The sequence below is a fragment of the Sprattus sprattus genome, assembly GCF_963457725.1.
Source record: "Sprattus sprattus genome assembly, chromosome: 6".
Lineage (NCBI taxonomy): Eukaryota > Metazoa > Chordata > Actinopteri > Clupeiformes > Clupeidae > Sprattus > Sprattus sprattus.
Window position 1 is genome coordinate 16279214 of NC_137925.1, and position 18167 is coordinate 16297380.

At 43.0% G+C, this 18167-nt stretch overlaps 1 protein-coding gene across 2 annotated transcripts; it reads left to right on the forward strand.

Moving 5' to 3' along the window:
- The first annotated feature begins 6134 nt into the window (after window positions 1-6134).
- Window positions 6135-16956, forward strand: cstf2 (cleavage stimulation factor, 3' pre-RNA, subunit 2). 2 transcript variants are annotated; one of them, XM_080841029.1, is made up of 14 exons: window positions 6135-6215; window positions 6772-6850; window positions 7058-7233; window positions 7844-7980; window positions 8497-8616; window positions 8952-9074; window positions 9466-9565; window positions 9836-9898; window positions 11882-12032; window positions 12613-12788; window positions 13795-13934; window positions 14046-14117; window positions 16062-16185; window positions 16647-16956. In XM_080841029.1, the coding sequence occupies exons 1-13, from the start codon at window positions 6137-6139 to the stop codon at window positions 16182-16184; spliced, it is 1539 nt and encodes a 512-aa protein (XP_080697155.1). In that variant the 5' UTR covers window positions 6135-6136; the 3' UTR covers window position 16185; window positions 16647-16956. The 2 variants fall into 2 exon arrangements, with proteins under 2 accessions (XP_080697155.1, XP_080697156.1); XM_080841030.1 differs by having other exon boundaries at window positions 7058-7227.
- The last annotated feature ends 1211 nt before the right edge of the window (window positions 16957-18167 follow it).

Here is an 18167-nt window from a genome sequence, read left to right on the forward strand (position 1 = left end):
AGTACTATGGTGTGGGGTGCCATTTCAGCCTCAGGAACAGGGGACTTTGGCAAAATTGATGGCATCATGGATAAGAAAGTATACCACAACATTCTGATGAGGCACGGAGTACCATCTGGGAGTCGTCTTATAGGGCCTGGATATATTTTCCAAGAGGACAATGACCCTAAACATTCTTCTAACTATTGCCGGAACTACCTGTGACAGAAGGAATCTGCTGGAATATAGAAAATTATGGACTGGCCCCTCAAAGTCTGGACCTCAACTCCATCATGCAAATTTGGGGCGAGTTGGAAAATAAACTGGACTTATCTATTGTTCATTCAAAGAAAAGGCTTTGGCTTGAGTTGCAGAATGCATGGGATAACATTAGTGTTGAAGTTCTTCGGAAATATATTGACACTATGCCAGAGAGATGTGCTGCTGTAATTGCTGCAAAAGGTGGACGTACCAAATATTAAAGTTAAAAGTGGATAAAAACAGTAGGACTGATTTCATCTGATATTTGTTGTGCTCAGAACAACCATCGGCATGTTTCATGAACATTATGAAGTGAAATAATGTGTTTGAGGCAAAAAAAAGGTCAATATTTTCAGATCTGTCAGGTGTTCTAATCATTTTGACCACCACTGTATATATATACACCCATAAGCAAAGTCATAACTCAACAACATGTATAAGTACCCCCCTCCCATATTTGGGTTTTATTCCAACATACTGATTCATCTTCCACCAGAAAAGAATAAACACAAAATGTAGGTGGGGTAATTAACTGGATGAGTCAACATGTGATAGACCCACAAGACTTGAAAGTCAAGGACAACCATTGCACACTTACCCCAAATCAGAATGCTATTAGTGAAGGTAACCTTTTCTGAGCACCTGCATGTTTGTAATATAGGCTATTGTCCTCAGAAATTTACTATTGATGCCATATATAGTGTGTTGAATTCTGTGAAATATGCAGTGGAAAAGACTTCACTGCAGTTCTGTGAGCCCAATATTCTCACGATTTTTGTGTAATTGATAGATATGTGTGACCTAGCACCAATATCCAGTTAGTGAAGTCACATTTCGGTCATCATTTAAATGAACATGGTCAAGTTAACAGTCCGCAGCATGTCCACAATGGAAACAACAGAACAGAACAACTCAAGGGTTTCCCCAAACACATATGCATATGCAAGTATTGTCTAAACCAGTGATATCAAAGATGAACAGTCGAAAATGATTTAGTGTGTGTGTGTGTGTGTGTTTGTTTTGCATAGCCCACTAATTCAGACAAAACAGTCTCAGCCCATGTGCAAGGTCAAGCATGGAAGAGTAGGAGGGCTGTGAAGGGGCGCAGAGACTTGCTTCCACAGGGGCCGTTTCACACACCTTCACACCAAATGTTTACACCAGGAAAGAACATGACGGAGAGGCGGGAGGTCAATAGGCCAATTCTGCTGAGAAAGCAAGTGTAACCAACAAGCGGCATTTACAGGGCATCGCCTTTATAGCCAGGTGAGGGTTTGTCAGATACGGAATAACTTTTCGACTTTTTATGCAGCAACGGAGGGAATGCCAATAATGACTATCAAAATAAACAATTCTTCCAAACGATGACCTATTTCTCCGAACTCGGCTCCTGAGTGCACCACCGATTTTTTTTTTTTATGTAGGCTAATGACTTGGAACCGAAAAAAAGCGAACCCGTAAAGTAGCTATAGCTTATTATGCAGGTTGTGTTGGTGCCGTCGACAGGCGCGAAGGGCTAAATAAATAGGCTATATTAGCCTATTTGGAGGTTATCAGACTTCATGACAGTCTGTCGTGTCACCGATAGCATGGCTGGCATGACACATACACGTTACGAAGTATTTTGATAAACCACCGAAAGGAGACGGTCAAACGTAACGATCTCTAACTGAAGGTGAGAATGCACCGTTGCCTGTTTGTTGGTCCGCAGACCTCACGTGCACAACGTTAGCAGGAACTAGATTTACCCGAGTCCGCTAAATGGCAGGCAAACCGAGGCATGCGATCCCGGCAGTGACCGACTGCGCGAAGCTTCCCCAATTATCGAGGATAGCCTACCCCGCTACTTGTCGAACATTTGAAGTCAATAGCTTGGTCTACTTCAGTTATGCAGGCTGAAGGGAACTATTTTTGATATTATCTTGTTAACCTGATACGTAGGCTAAACAACAATACAAAGTCCCACGTCTGAGCCGGACTGGATTAGACAGCATCATTTTAATATGGTCCAAGGCCTTATCGGTGTCTGTGTTCCAGCCTACACAAAAACAGAACGTACAAAATATCGCATATTATGATCAATGACCAGAAAGCCAAATCTAGATCTGGCTGATAGGCTATAGTCAAGACTATGATGGCCCAGCCCAGTGTTAGAATTACATTCGTTGAGGCTACTGAGAAAACTCTCAATTGTCTGAAAAACTCTTTCCCAGCCTTACTGCAGAGATCAAATCGCAAAACTAAACCACTGAGTTAGTATTAAACCCAGTCTAACGGATCGACCAACCAAACCCCCACTGTCGGCTAACTTACTCTTCAATAGGCTACCATACCTATAGATGACAGGTTGAATGGGATGCAACGATGTCTGATGCAGACGCGTTCAAAATAAGCAACGGTCACATGCGGTAGTTAACGAGCACAGTCAGCTCATTCCCAGTCAGTGCAGTAGCCTATTTACTTCATTTGTCTGGGTCTCTTAAAATTCTCAATAATATAGTTCAGCCCGACACACGTTTAGGCTACCCTGAAATTCGAGTAGAACTGCCCTCAATAGTTGTTGGTTATTGTGTAACCCCCTTTCGATGCGTCTAAACATATCAAGTCATATTTCTGTACCCGTGAGTTGAGTTTAGGGTACTCGTATGAAAGTATAAAGTTGACAGTCGCCCTCCATGGCGTTGTGCAATGCCCCCTTTAATGCCCCCTCGCTCGCCAGTAGCGCCTTTGTTATTAGTAATCGCATGGTATTGCGCCGCCTTACCTTACGCCCCAAATGGATTCCCTTTGGGTTTCCAAGTGAGTCTGAATCACCTGTACAAGATGAGGAATTCGAAGTTGCGACTTTCGGCTCGGGTTGGTGTGTGGTTTTCAAGTGTATTTAATCCGGTGTGAAATTTGGGTTTCTCTGCTCGATCTTCCCTCTTCGCCAGTTTTCAGACCGCAGCAGCTGGAGAGGAAAATCGCGGACCCTGGGTCCTAAAGCCTGCTCACTCCCGGCTACAGGTGAATAAATGCAGGTTGAGGCCGTCCTCCGGACACATGCAGGCTTCGGTAGGGTAAATCGTTAATGGCTTTGAAAACATACAAAATCCCTTAACATCAGTGTCATCAAAACGACCCAAGTCATCAAACTTTAGAAAGTGCTACAAATCTGAGGCAATTAACCTACACTTCATGCATATGGAATTTTAAAGATTATGATGAAGGCTCTAAAAAAAAAAACTCCAATCTGACAAAACAAACAAACAAGCAGACAAATCATTTTCACCCAGCAACTATCTCAAAATAATAACATTTCAGGCCCATTCTCAACTATATTGGCTAACTAAATAGGCAAAAACACTTTATCCTACAGTGACTGCGTTCTGCCTTTATCTAAAAGGGAAACAGATTATGATACTATTATAATCATATGACTTAATTCATAAATCGTATGACCACATCATTGTCTATTAAATTGGACAGCAAAATAGTAGGCCATATTGCAGCCCTGGATACTGCTGTGTATAAGGATGATGCTAAATGAATGTGGACCACGTCGAAGATCTGATATTGCAGCCTCGATAAATTAGCACGCAGGCCTAATAACGGCTGCTTTTAGTCTGTCTGCAACATCTGCACTATGAACTAGGCTATAGTCACAATCTCTACAACGATCATGTAACATGATCGATTTGTGTCTATTTTGGCTCTACAGAATTGTAACCGTCAGTCTTTGTAATGCTAGTGGCTCAAAGTTATAGTGCCTTGTTATTACCACTTCCTCTTTTGCCTGTTGGAGGAGATGGTATTGCTTTGTGCCAAATTACAAATGGAAAGATGTACGTGTCCAACGCAAATGCATGGCACTGAAGAGCTGCGGAAGTCCTTACGCTTTCCCTCAATTTAGCCTACTACTCACTGCATAGTCTGCATTCCCGAACAATGTAGGAGGAGTAGGTCTACCGTATCTATTCTGATAAATGCTGTGACACGTACAAAGGACGTCATAACGAGTATCTTTTCCCGAGTAACTACATGTCTTCCCAAATGTACACACTGCTGAGGGAATTCGAAAGCACCAAAGGGTTTTTTATAAGGATTGATCTACCCTAGAAAACACAGTCAATTTAAGAGTTTGGTTGATACAACACTCCAGATCGTTTGAGTAATTGTGTTATGGATTTCTCTTTTCTTTGCAGAACATCTCTAACAGGTTACATGTATGTTACATCTGTAAGGTAGGCTACCTACATGAGAAGCGGTGGAGGTTATAGCACATGCAGCAAATATTTATTTAGTGACCCAAGAAACCATTGCCTACAAGGGCGAAGAAAACTGAGCACATAGGCCTTCTTTTCTCCACCGTTCACTCGTCTATTGACTTTAATGTGATCTGAAATCAGCACGTGCACGCCTCGATCTGTAGTCCGTTGCAACTAGCGCTGTTGACTTCTCAACATGTAGGCCGTCAGTGCTCTTCACAGATTCACCTTCTACAGGTACTTGTCGACTAGCTCTACACATCGAAAACAGCGTAACATGTGGTTTATGCGGTTGTATGCTACATGTGTTGCTGTTGTCGGAATATAGGCCTGTGCAAAATGTCTTCATTACATTGCACTCAATCATTCCACGCCACGCAAAAAGACTGCATAAAATATTGTATTTCTAGCGGCAGCGCTTTATCGATATGGCTGTAGCCTAATGCAAATACCCTCGCTATAGGCTATAGAACCCTTGGTATGTTATACAGACTATCATATTGTAGGCTAGCACGTGGAAGCGCGTGCTTGCAACACGATAATCTATATCGTTAACCTTATAGTCTGCCTTGACAAAATAGCTATAGTTGAGGTTAACAACATAACATTGACAACGTTAACCTGAAGAATGCAGCAGAGGTTAACGGTTGTTTACCCAACTGGCAAAGATTCTGCGTGGCAGACTTAGAGGGCACGTTTGACTAGAGGCTATCTATGCTGTTTACTTAAGATCGGAAGCATGGAGTCAGCCTAAATAAAGCTATTGATGAATTAATCTGAGCACTAAATGAATGATGTTTATATAGTGTCATTCTTTCCTGTAGTGTTCACAAGGTTCCATAGTGTAGCGGTTATCACGTCTGCTTTACACGCAGAAGGTCCTGGGTTCGAGCCCCAGTGGAACCAAAGATTTTTCCCTCCTATTTTTCGTCACCATGTTGGTGACTTACCTTAACAGTTGGTAATAGTAGTGACACAGTGCAATTCTGGAGAATAAATGGCAAGCGTGCGTGACCATAGCGTTTGTGGCTAGAATATGCAGGTGTCTGCTATTGTCTCTAAGCCATGACATAATATAGCTATCCAAGATAAAACAACTGCGCCCGCGATCTCTAAAGCCACAGTCAGACATGTATGCATTGAGTAAAGAATACATGCATTGGTTTAGCTCCGTCGTTCGATAACACCCTGTAATGGGGCGCCATCTGCTGTTAGATTGAAATATTGTATCACTCAATCTATAATTCTTCATGAGAGATGTTCCAACCTCGATGAAGACAAAAGCGAAGACAATACATGTGAATTCTAGTTCTTGGAGTAATTGCCTTAATTCTCCAACAAACAGGTTCAGAATTGCGTTGCTCTTTCCCAATGAATGCTTGGTATGTTATACCGACTATCATTCTCCAAAACCAAGGTAGTCGACCATATGTCACGAAAATATGTTTGAATGAGCTCGATTCCGTGTTTTAAAAGTGCACTAGGACTTATATCAACTTTCACCATTTGCCCAACACTCGATATTCACGATGAACGAATTGTGGAAGTGCTACTACGGGCCCTTAATTTGCTAACTTATCAACCCCGGATGTAGTTACACTCAAACTAGCAGTATTTCCGCGTCGAGCAACAAATTCATAGTTTGAAACATGGCGAACTTAGCTGCTGCCGCTGCAGCTGCTGCAGCGAGAGATCCCGCTGTGGACCGTTCTTTGCGTTCAGTTTTTGGTAAGTTAGAGTGCAATGCCAGCTTGTTTGATAGCGTTGACCTAGGGAAGTTATTTTGTGAAAAGGACATGTCCTTCTTGGACAGTCTTGCTAGCTAGCTGGTAGGCGAATCATTCCATGTAGCTAGCTACACTACCTGAATGCTCGACTTGATTATTAATTTAGGCTGTTAAGTTAGCTGTTTACCAAGAGAGTTTACCAGCAGCCCTATTTTCTACAGGCAGCGCTTGGTAAATATTATCATCCCATATTTAGTTGAATTCAACGTTTTGAATACAAATATGTATTGTTAGCTAGCGCCTTAGCTGACTCGCCTAACCGGGAATAATGTGAGGCTAAAGTTACCGAGCGTTACCTACACAGTTAGCTTGTCACAATTAATCTCACGTTAAGTGACACTACAGCCACCGTGCTTTCCCACCAATTTGTCTTGACATATCTCATATACCGTTAACATAACTGATGTAAGAAAAAACAAATAAAATGTCCCACTCCAGAAATATCCGAAAGTTGTTGATAGCCTGGCTTATGTTCAAATCTGTGTGTGATTTGTTAGTGGGAAACATACCTTACGAGGCCACAGAAGAACAACTGAAAGATATCTTCTCAGAGGTGGGACTTGTTGTGAGCTTCAGGTAAGGGTCAAATGTTGAGTTGGTGTGATTGTAAGCCTACATGTGCCTGGCCGATTTAAAAAGAGAAAGAGTTCACTTTTTTACATCACTGTTCAGTGGTTGCTGTAATGCACAGTGTTACATTTATGACATAGTCATTGAAATGTCACAGTGCAGTGCTATATTTGCAGTGCTATATAGTATGTACTATCAAATGTTTGTTGTTAGGTTGGTGTATGACAGAGAGACTGGCAAGCCGAAAGGATATGGGTTCTGTGAGTATCAGGACCAGGAAACGGCCCTTAGTGCCATGCGGAACCTGAATGGGAGAGAATTCAGCGGTAGAGCTCTGCGTGTCGACAATGCTGCCAGTGAAAAGAACAAGGAGGAGCTGAAAAGTATGTGTGCGTACACTTTAATTTACTACTTTTGGTTGAAAGTGTGGACACCGGTATTACTATTTTCTTGGTTTCAGTGCTCAGTAAGTCATTCCAGTACTGCATTCACCTACAATATTGTTTTTTATTTGCCTCAAGACATCTGTCTTGTAACATTTCCACTCATGCCTTTAAGGCATGTTTAAGTTTTGTAATGTGGATTGGATGTTGGTATTGTTTTGTTGTTTAAACCCATGGACTGTCATTTTGGGAGCTGTTGGCTGTTTTGAAACTCACTAACCAATCACTTCCACCTCAAGTCTCTCTCCTTAAGTCCCTGCATACAAGCCACTTTAGTAAGGAGAAATTATTGACAATTTTTATCTGGATTGATTGGATGTGTTCTTGTCCTGATAGCTAGTCACTACTGAAAAGTATTTGAGCAACCAAGAAGTTGCCTACTCTGTTCAAAAAGGCTTTCTATTGTATATTTGTTGCCAAATCAAACATTGTCAATGTCTATAATGAAATTTAGATACTTATAATTGGCATTTCTCAAGTATCATCCCTTACATCAGTAGTAACCTGCCACAGCCTGTACCTTTGAAGTCCAGTGTATAGCTGTCGTCCCCTTCAGGTTTGGGAACAGGTGCTCCCATTATCGAGTCCCCATACGGTGATGGCTGTATTGCAGAGGAGGCTCCTGAGTCCATCAGCCGAGCCGTGGCCAGCCTGCCCCCAGAGCAGATGTTTGAGCTGATGAAACAGATGAAGGTGTGTCGGGGAGGGAGGGAAGCCCCTCACCTCCCTCCTGCAAGAATACAAAAATAATTTGCAGACAATTTTTTTGGTTTTAACTGCAAGGTGCTATTTAAATTATGAATATTTGTCATGAAGCATGTTTTCATCTCGAGCATTAAGACTCAATTCGTTCGTAAGTACTACAACACCTGCTACTACTTCCTTGAACTAAATATTTGCCACAGTTTGTTTCTCCCCTATGCTCATGTCAGTAAAAATGTTTTTGTAATCAAATTAAATGCTATATTTTATAGCATGTATTGTCACAGGGGAGATTCAATTACTTTGTTTGCAGCACATAACTTTGCTAGCACGGCAACCTTGTTCTAAGGGTTAAGCGTTATTGTCGTCAGGCCTGGCATGTATCCCATCTCTCTCCCCCCCCCCCCGTTCAGTGTACAGCATGACCATTAAGTTCCTTGTGTAGGGGAAATTGCAAGGAAATGGTTCTGATTATTTTCCTTTTTACCTTGTACCTTGTTTGTATAGCTTTGTGTGCAAAACAGCCCACAGGAGGCCAGGAACATGCTGCTGCAGAACCCCCAGCTGGCCTATGCCTTGCTCCAGGCCCAGGTGGTCATGAGGATTGTAGACCCAGAGATCGCTTTGGTATGATGCTCTACGTTTATGGGGCTACAACACTGTTATCCTGATACGAGCCCACTGACCTACTCCAACCTTGTTGACGTGTGTGTGTGTGTGTGTGTGTGTGTGTGTGTGTGTGTGTGTGTGTGTGTGTGTGTGTGTGTGTGTGTGTGTGTGTGTGTGTGTGTGTGTGTGTGTGTGTGTGTGTGTGTGTGTGTGTGTGTGTGTGTGTGTGTGTGTGTGTGTGTGTGTGTGTGTGTGTGTACTCCTCCAGCTGACAGCACGCCTCTTCAGAACACTTGGACAAAACTCAAAAATGCTGAGTCTTTATTAACCTACATGCTTTTTTCACTGGACAGAAAATGCTCCACCGCCAGGCGCCAGTCCAGCCCCTGATCCCTGGCGGGCAGTCTGCAGCAGCCCCCACCTCTAGCCAGCCTCTTCCGCAGCCCAACGTCCCCATTTCCCAGCCTCAGCCCATGGTGAGCACCCCTACCCCACTCAAACCCTCACTCCAAGACAACCTCCATAGTACCTGATGATACTCAGCGAGTTCAATGGTTAATAACTTGAATGATGCTATTAGGAACATCGAATTACCCCCACCCCCAAGTGTTGAGGACCTAGATGCAATGAGCAAAACAGAACACATACACAGTGTCCTAAACGGGAAAATAAATCATCCAGGGAATTTTTATATGGGTTGTTCGTGTCCAAAAGATGAACACTTTTAGACCCCTATGGTGTCTCATTAAAATGTTTAAATTTCATGGTAATATAAAGATATTTAGTTGTAATGTATGTACACAACAAGCTTCATGATTAGTGCAGAGATGCATTATTCCACTGATGCTTCTCTATGTCTTGGTTCAGCCTGGGATGCACGTGAATGGAGCCCCTCAGATGATGCAGCCCCCTCAGATGGGGGGTGTGCCTGGACCCATGCAAGGACAAGGCCCAGTGGGGCCAGCAGGTGAGAGCACACTTCAGTTAATCAGTGTTAGTCTGTCATCAAGTCCCATTGATCTTTTAAGATGGAGGCTGTACATCCATGCAGTGCTATGGCGATATCTTGCCACACACTCCTACTTTATATCCTCTTTGCGAATCTGTCTGGTCTTTAGTCGAGACTAGATTAAAACTGGTAATCTACAAGGACAACCACAAATCGGCTCTCTACTGTTGCACCTAAAGACATGCACGGGCGTTATTGTAAACAGGGACACTCTCTCTTTCTCCTCAGGAGGGATGCAACCGCAGATGGGAATGCCCCAGGGCGGCCCTATGCCTATGGACAGGGGACAAGGTACTGACTCTGACCTTGTTTTTTACATGCTTCTTGTCTTCACCACTTTGTTTATTTGTGCTTCATACCTCATTCACACGCAGCATGAGAGCTGTGAGTTGTGTTACTGGGCATCCAATCAAACACAAGGTGTAACTGTAAACCATGTTGATGTGTCATATGTTATGCTGTTTGTGTTGTATGCCAAGCGTCCGCTTGCACAGCTTTATGTAATTGTTATTCATCTCCGTTCCTTCTTTGCTCATCCCTTCCCTCCTTCAGTCTCCGAACAGTCTCAGTCTCTGTGTTTTGTAGTCGGCATGTTTCTATCCTCTAGGGGGCAGCATGAGCTTATGTTCACCTTTACATTTACCCCAGTCCATCCTACTCTGCCATGAAGGGCAACATTCTCCCAGCCTCCCTTGCTCATTGTCCCTTCACTGCTGTCCTTCAGCCCCTCACTCCCTCACTCAACCCTCCCCTCCAGAGGGATAAGGGTCTTAGTTGTCCTGACTGTGGTGCTCTCCATCAGCATGGTCTCTCCGCCCTCCCCTTGCCCCATCGCTCTTGGCCAGCTCTAATGCACCCTCTGAGCTCTCTGCTCTTCTCTCCTCTCTGTTTCAATGCTGGCCCCAGGAAGCCTTCAGGACTCGCCTGTGGGAGCAGCCAGCCAGGCTGCTGCCGAGCGGCCTCAAGGTATCACTGACACGCCCTAGCCTGGCTAGCAGGGCCGAATCCTCATGCTTAAAAAACGAGATACAAGCGCGGGCAGGACACCCACTTTTCTCAGACTTGGATATTTTATCTGTCAAAGCTGTGCAGCGCTTCACAAGAAGACAGAGTCTATCTGTGCAATCTGCAGAATGAATCGCCCCTATGGCAACTTCAGTGTTTGACAGTTCCACAGATCATCAGTCATAGGTCAGAAGTTGGCATGGTTCATTCACGGCACCTGTCCATTTCTACCACAGTTGCTCACAAAACCAGCTATTGTGAGAAGTTCTCATGAGTATCATGATCATCTATCAGATATTTGTGCAGGGCAACTGGTTAGACTGGTGTCCTGATCCGTCCTTTTTAAATGTCGAATGCTCTTATCTGGGTCATCTTTTACAAGAACCAGCCTGAGAACCAGTTAAGTATAAGGCAGTGGAGGAGTTAATGGTGGATGCCACAGTGAATCATAGCTGGCATGGTGACGAAAGGGATGGAGCAGAAACTCATTGTTCAGTAAGTCTGAACTTTCCTTTACACTCAGGTTGCCATTCTGTTCTCACACGGGCTATGTCATTAGTTATGCAATCCAGAGCTGAAGATCTATAGGTTTCATCTATATTCCAAGCCAAAGGCTTCCTTATATGCAGTCTATTTTAGAGTCCAACATTGCCAGTGATTCTCCGTTTTATTCTGTAATGATATGAACTGGCTGTTTTGTCATGTTGTGCTGTGTCGTGTTGTGTTGTGTCATGTTTTGCTGTGCTCTACTCAAACGTGTGTCAATTGTTTCCCCTTTTTTTGTCCGAAGTTATAAGGAAGGCATGTCCCTGAGCTTTAATAACGGGATTCATGGCAATATTTATCCAATATTTTTGCTCAAAATCTGAGCACTGTTAAACATTTTGTGTCTGTTTATGTGGAACTGTGAACAAACCTCTCCCTAGTAGCAGGTGTGTGTTGACAGAAGGCCTTTACAGTGAATGCAGTAATCGTTACCAGCGTTTCATGAATATGGGATTGTATCTCAAATTATGCATCATTAGTCATTAGACATGTTTCTGGGAAAGATGGCCCAAGGCAAAGTCACAGCTCTATGCAAATGGCTACAAAAAACAGTATTCTTACACTGAAAGTCTTATGCATCACTTTTGCTCCGAGGCTGGTGCTCTTCTCTTAACACATGTATCAAGTTGAGTGATGTATGCTCTTTCCCACAATGAGCTCAGATGTGTGTTTGATGTGTGTATCATTGAAAGATGAATCTCTTTTTTTCCCCTCTTTCCGCAGTGCCCATGTCTGACCCTCGGGCGCCCATGCGGGGCGGTGTCCCTCCTCCTGGCCCCACCGGCGTTCCCCCCAGGGGCTTGCTGGGCGATGGACCCAACGATCCCCGAGGGGGGACGCTGCTCAACGTCACCGGTGATGTGGTGGAGCCCAGGTATGATTACAAGCATATGTGTGTGAAAGTTAGAAAAGATCTGTGTGTGTCTGTGTCTGTGTTTTTGTGTGTGTGTGTGTGTGTGTGTCTGTGTTTTTGTCTTTGTGGCCTCACATTTATAATCAGAAGATTGAACTAGTTAATATGTTGTTGACGGGGTTATTTGAAATGTAACATACTGTCAAGAGTTACAGTTCCCTGTTTTAAAAAGGGTGCACTGTGACCTGAAGTCAAGTCAAGATGTGATATTTGGATTTTACTTTAGAATGACTGCGTCTCAGTACACAGCACATCTTCAAAATCTTTACTCCAGTGGTTCCCAATTTTTCATGGCTGGGGGGCCCGTCCACTCTTGTGGAACCACTGCCTTAGTCCAATGCAATGGTGCTTTACTTTATCTTCTATATGTTAATGTGAGCCCCCAGTGTCTGTATCCCTTATAAGAAATAAACAAGCAAACTAAACTGAATGAGAGAGAAACACTGACAGTTGTAGTTGGATATTTTAGTGTCATTAATTTGAGTTTATGGGTGAAGGTTGGAAGGTTATGGGATTGATCTGTTTGTGTCTGTCAACCCAGCCGTGGCTTCATGGGGGCTCCACCACACCAGGGCCCACCAATGCACATGGGACCTCCAGACATGCGAGGGCCACACGACATGAGGGGCCCGCCTATGGGCGAGCCCAGAGGCATGATGGGAGAACCCAGAGGTCCACCAATGATGGACCAACGAGGCCCGCCCATGGATGCCAGAGGTAACACAGGCCAGCACGGGGGGGGGGGGCAGGGGGTATTAAGGGTCATTAAGATTAACTAGTGGTTTGTGTGCATCTGAGATGTAATGAATGTTGACCTTAACTCCACACGATACATGAAAACTACAGGATTCCAACATTGGCAAATTCATTTAGGACTCCAAGTATTGGCAAGCAACATAGAAGAGAAATCCCGATGTGAAATGTTTGTCATATATTTCATTTGGACTGCCACTTTCTTACCAGTCAGATTACACTACTACATCAACATTACTGTTGTTTGGGAGAGAACCAGTTAGGTACAGTTCATTTTTGACCGGATTGTCAGGTTCTGTGGCAGGAACACAAAGGTAGTCTTAAGACAATCTTACTATAAATTCTGTCCTTAAAAAAAGTATGTTGAGTAAAACGTAGTTTATAAATACATTCTTTTCTAGGTTGATCGCACAGACATTGCATAAGATGTGTGCAAAATGAATAATACCCTTTCATCATTCAGAAACGCACCCAGCACAAAGAACACAGTTACACAAGCAGAGGGTTGAATTCCTTCATCGGTATCATACACGGCACTAAATGGTGATGGTATTTGGCAGATGCTTTGTCCAGAGCGAATCATAAATCATCATAGTCATAACCTCTCTTTGTAGTATAGTAAATGTAACAAAATGGCACAGGGAATTACATTTCTGTTGGAGGACATTGTGATCTATATGCAAACACACAGAATTAGGCTGCTTACTCAGGATTGTGCTCTATACATGCATCATCAGATGAAAACCCAAGGCCTCCAACTTGCATTAAAGACATGCAGACCTGAATGTGCTGTTAAATGTGTCAGTGGTGAAAAGCCTAAATTTAAACATCACAGCCAGTTTTTTTAATGTGTCTAAATATTCAATTTTCGGAAGCAATCATCTCCATATTTATTGCACCTTAGTAGTCTAATATAGGAAAACTACATTATAAAGTAATGGACGCTGATTTCTCTTGCCCCCCGTCCCAGCACCAATGCCAGGAGGTCGTGACCCCAGGGCAGTGGACGCACGGGGCCCTCCGGCAGGGCAGAGAGTGCCCATGTCAGGCGGTATGCCTGGGCCAGCACCACACTCAATGCAGGCTACCGCCCCACCCCCCAGCAGACAGGTACAACACTCCGCTGCCCTGGTATGACTCCTGGGCAATTAACAAGCCTAAATTGTCAGTATGAAATAATTGTGTGTGTGTGTGTGTGTGTGTGTGTGCGTGCTTCAATAGGGTCCTGGAGCGCCTCAGTCTGGAGGGTTCAGTCCGGGCCAAAGCCAGGTGTCGTCTCAGGACCAGGAGAAGGTATGGGAGGACGGAAGACATTTTCATTCTGTACTGTTTAAATGGGTCTTAATGTGTCTCTGTTGTTGTCTGCCTCCAAAGTGTCAGGGTTTGGACATTAATCATGGGGCCATAAAAAGTTGTGTGGCCACCCGTAATCCCATGTAGGTGGACCTGAGCCTTCACCAACGCAACGTTAACAGTTTCACACGCATCTCCATTCCCACAGTTCCGAAAACACCCCAAATGATTTGAGCCTTTTAGTTCGACATGCTACAAGAATAGCGTAAAGTACTGTGATGTTACTGTTGGCACAAGAGACCTGCAAGAGTACTGTAGCTTGTATCTAGAGGTATGTCCGGGCTACCAAAATAACGTTATGGGTTTAATAAGAAGAACTAGAAACATGAAAGGTGGAGTAGGAAAAAACGAAATGATAACAAATGGAAGAGGCTGGAGTATGACACTTAGAATCTAAGGACCTGATTTACTGCGACGTGTGAAGTTCAGCTTGTTTTTCTTTGGAAAACAATGCCTTCAGGGAACAACGCAACATAATTTGTGGGAAAACGATTTTGGTGCATAACTGTATACCCAAAATGCTTAGCTGTACACCTTAAATACACTCAAGAAGAGACAAGTACCTCCAATTAAGAGTTGACCGCTGGAGAAAAATGATCAAGCTCTTGAACGCTGCATGTTATTCTGTACGTAATGAATTCTTGTTCACTGCTTTCCCTGGAAGGCTTTGTTGGGTCACGTTAAACAGCCTTTTCTGTAGTTTTACGTGGGTTTACAGTTGGGCCATCAAATGCAAGGGCTTGGTGGCCTATGGGGCGAGTGATTCAAATATTAGCGTCTATCCCTGAGTGTGATTCTCTATGAGAGGAGGAGAAGGACGGGAAGGTGGAGGCTGTGAGCGGAGGCTGTGAGAGGAGGCTGTGTGTAGTTGTCCCAAAAGTCTCACAAAAGCCTTAGTTCTGGCCTCTCATCCAAAAGAAAAACATGAATAACCTGTTAGTCATCCCTGGCAGAGTACCTCTTGTTATTTGCTTTTTATGGCCATTGCAGAACAACCTATTTTTGTAAGCTTCTCCTCGTCACATCCTGTCTGTAAGGCTTGGGTTTCTGAAACTGATAGCCCAGTTAGGCACTCCCTCAGCAGGGGGCTGCTCAACGATGGAAAGTGGGGCCTTAATAATGAGTCGGGTGAATCGAGTGCCTCTTACAGACAGAAGTGAGGAACATACTAACATGGTTAACTTCAGTTCACCCTCTGTCATCTTGGTGCACAGAGTAGCCTTAGCTGTCTTTATGTATGCTGTGATTAGACAAGATATTTGGTCTGGCTGATGGTGTATAAACAGTAACGCCAGTGGCCTATTCAGTAGGTTGAATTGCCCTCAAGACAACAACTTGCACAACTGTAACCAGTGATCAGATGTGATCACTTCTGCAATTGCCATAGGCTGCCTCTGTAGAAGAGTTTGGTTTTAAATTGGTTGATGACGATTTTTACTTTGCTGCTCTCATCTATTCGTTTATTTTCATCTATTTCTTGTCTGTTTTGTGATTTTGTTGCATGTGTATTGGTTTATGCCTGTTCTTTTTGTAACCCTGTGTTTTTTGCAGTCTCAAACAGGAGCTGCTGCAAGTGTGATTTTTGTTCTCTGTGAGGTTTTCCCCCAGCCTTTATTGGCCGTATAATGTATAACCTTTTTAAATAACCGACCAATATTAGTAGTTATTGAAAGTAGACTTTTATAGCTTTTCAGTTAACATGTTTATATATTGTGCTTTTACTCGGTGGTTCCTCATGGTGTTGAAAAACCTGTGCATGATACGTAGGTCCTGTTTTACACCTCAGGTGGCACTTTGGGTGTCAGTGTTATTTAACATTTCCAGTATTCTAATAGCCTCTCCCAGTAATGGTATGGTAACTGTGTCCGTGTGTGTGTTCTCCAGGCTGCCCTGATCATGCAGGTTTTGCAGCTTACCCCAGAACAGATTGCCATGTTGCCTCCAGAGCAAAGGCAAAGTATCCTCATCCTGAAAGAACAGATTCAAAAGACTGCTGGAGCACCTTGAGGTAAACACACGCACACGCGCACACACACACGCCCCAGTCATGAAACATGCTGGCTTTCTAAAGGCTCATTATGTGAAGCCACATTCTTGCTTACTACTGTCATAACAACTACAAGGCGGATTTAGAACAATGGCAGGACGTGCACAATAGCACACAAAGAAAATAGAAGCTGTCAGACGAGGTGTTTTATGCTCTGAATGACAGCACTGCGGTGTGCGGATCAGAGTGAATGTATCCTTTAACAGGAAAATTGCAGGTTCCATCTCAGTCATTTCTCAGGCTGCACTTTCGTAATTGCTCCTGTTATTGGGTGAATTGCTTATGTACACAGTTTTACTAGGGGTGGAATCCGTCACAAAGGCAAACAATATTATACCATCACAATATTTTGTTCACTCTGAGACTGACTACTTGTGATCAAGCAATCCTAATATACTGTATGTTTTGGTCTTTGTTTTCAGGAGTGTCATGCAATTCAACAGACATTGAATCCATTTTGTAACATCCAGGGAGACACGTTTACTTCCTGATTTTGGCTCCAATAACATTCTCATCAATGTTTTATTGTAGTGTGTTTGTTTCTTTTTTGTATATTAGTCTTATGATTTTAGATGGGAGTGTGAAGAGGAACGTATGAGGTTCACCTCCGGGTCTTAACAGACCAGGACAGACATACAACTCGTGCTGTTTGCAAAATAACTTTCGTTTTGTCTTTGGAAACTGTTCTCAGCTCTCTGGAGATCATTTTGTCAATAAAAAGAGAAAACCAAACTCATTGTCTTGTTATATTCTGTAATTTGACCCAAGAAATTACATGAAAATGCCTGTCTAATTATGATTTGAGGAGTGTGAGTATCATAAGATAAAGCATTAAAACAACAGACTGTTAGACATCCACAAAGAGGAAATTCCAATGACCGAATGAAAAGGGTGTACACAGTTTCCAAGAAGCACTACATTTCCTTCTTAGGAATTAAAGCATCACTGTTCCTGAATACATCCTGGAAACTTTAACAGTGTGTAATGTATCATTTCTCATGTGTTACACAAGAACCTGTACCTAGAAGTGGTTTGGTATGGCATGTCAAATATTGTGGTGCTAAGGTGATCGGTCTTGCATAAAAAAATATTTACACTTGAGTCATTCCACGCCAAGCGTACCAATTTAAGAAAATCTCCCCACTCGATCAGCACTGATTTGACTGAAAATATTCAAGGTTGTTCGTACACTGCATGCATGAATTCTATAAGAACTAGAGGCTTCTAACCCACCAATGACCATCATAAACACAGGTTATATATTTGCCAGGTGTCATGTCGCTGATCTGGAATCCCTTTGAAACCTCTTCCACCTCATAGTTGACACAAAATCTAGCCATTCTAGACACTGGAATAGTAACTACTACAGAGCTATTCCATTACTCGAAGCATTTTGTGCAATTTAAGCTCTGTGTCATAAACGTACCTTTTGTTACCATTTGAATATGCTTCCATAGGCCATTGAATGCTGGGCGTCTACAAAATTCCCATATTTTCAAAAGAATATTTTTAGACAATGAGGCAGAACGCCATCACATATTTTTGATATGTTAACAAATATCTGATCTTTCCAAAATAATTAGTTTCATGTTGGTAAATGCTGTAATTTATATGCTGTAGCATGCTAAAAATGTAACAAAATATGTTTTCATCCATTTTCAAGCTTTAATATCTTCCAGACCATAGGGACAGTATTTTTAAAAATACAATATACAGAGCTTACATAGGAAGGTATGTGTATAATAGTCTCTAGCTTTCACATTGAGCTTTCCACAGGCCTTCAAAGATGTTGCAACAGAGCGTAGAGTAAAATGCTTTCGCGCAAATTCAAGCACCCCGAATACTATGATATACCCAAGCCAAGTCCATATTTCTCAAGTAATGGTATCAGATTTTAAGCTTAGAAAGTTTGAAGGAGCTAGCTTAAATACTTTGTGATGGCA

Bases quoted from the DNA above. Each gene is read 5' to 3' on its own strand.
- cstf2 (XM_080841029.1), top strand. From the start codon at position 6,137: ATGGCGAACTTAGCTGCTGCCGCTGCAGCTGCTGCAGCGAGAGATCCC. The intron at 7,234-7,843 runs GTGCGTACACTT...CGTCCCCTTCAG, and splicing joins GGAGGAGCTGAAAAGTATGT to GTTTGGGAACAGGTGCTCCC. The intron at 12,789-13,794 runs GTAACACAGGCC...CCCCCGTCCCAG, and splicing joins CCCGCCCATGGATGCCAGAG to CACCAATGCCAGGAGGTCGT.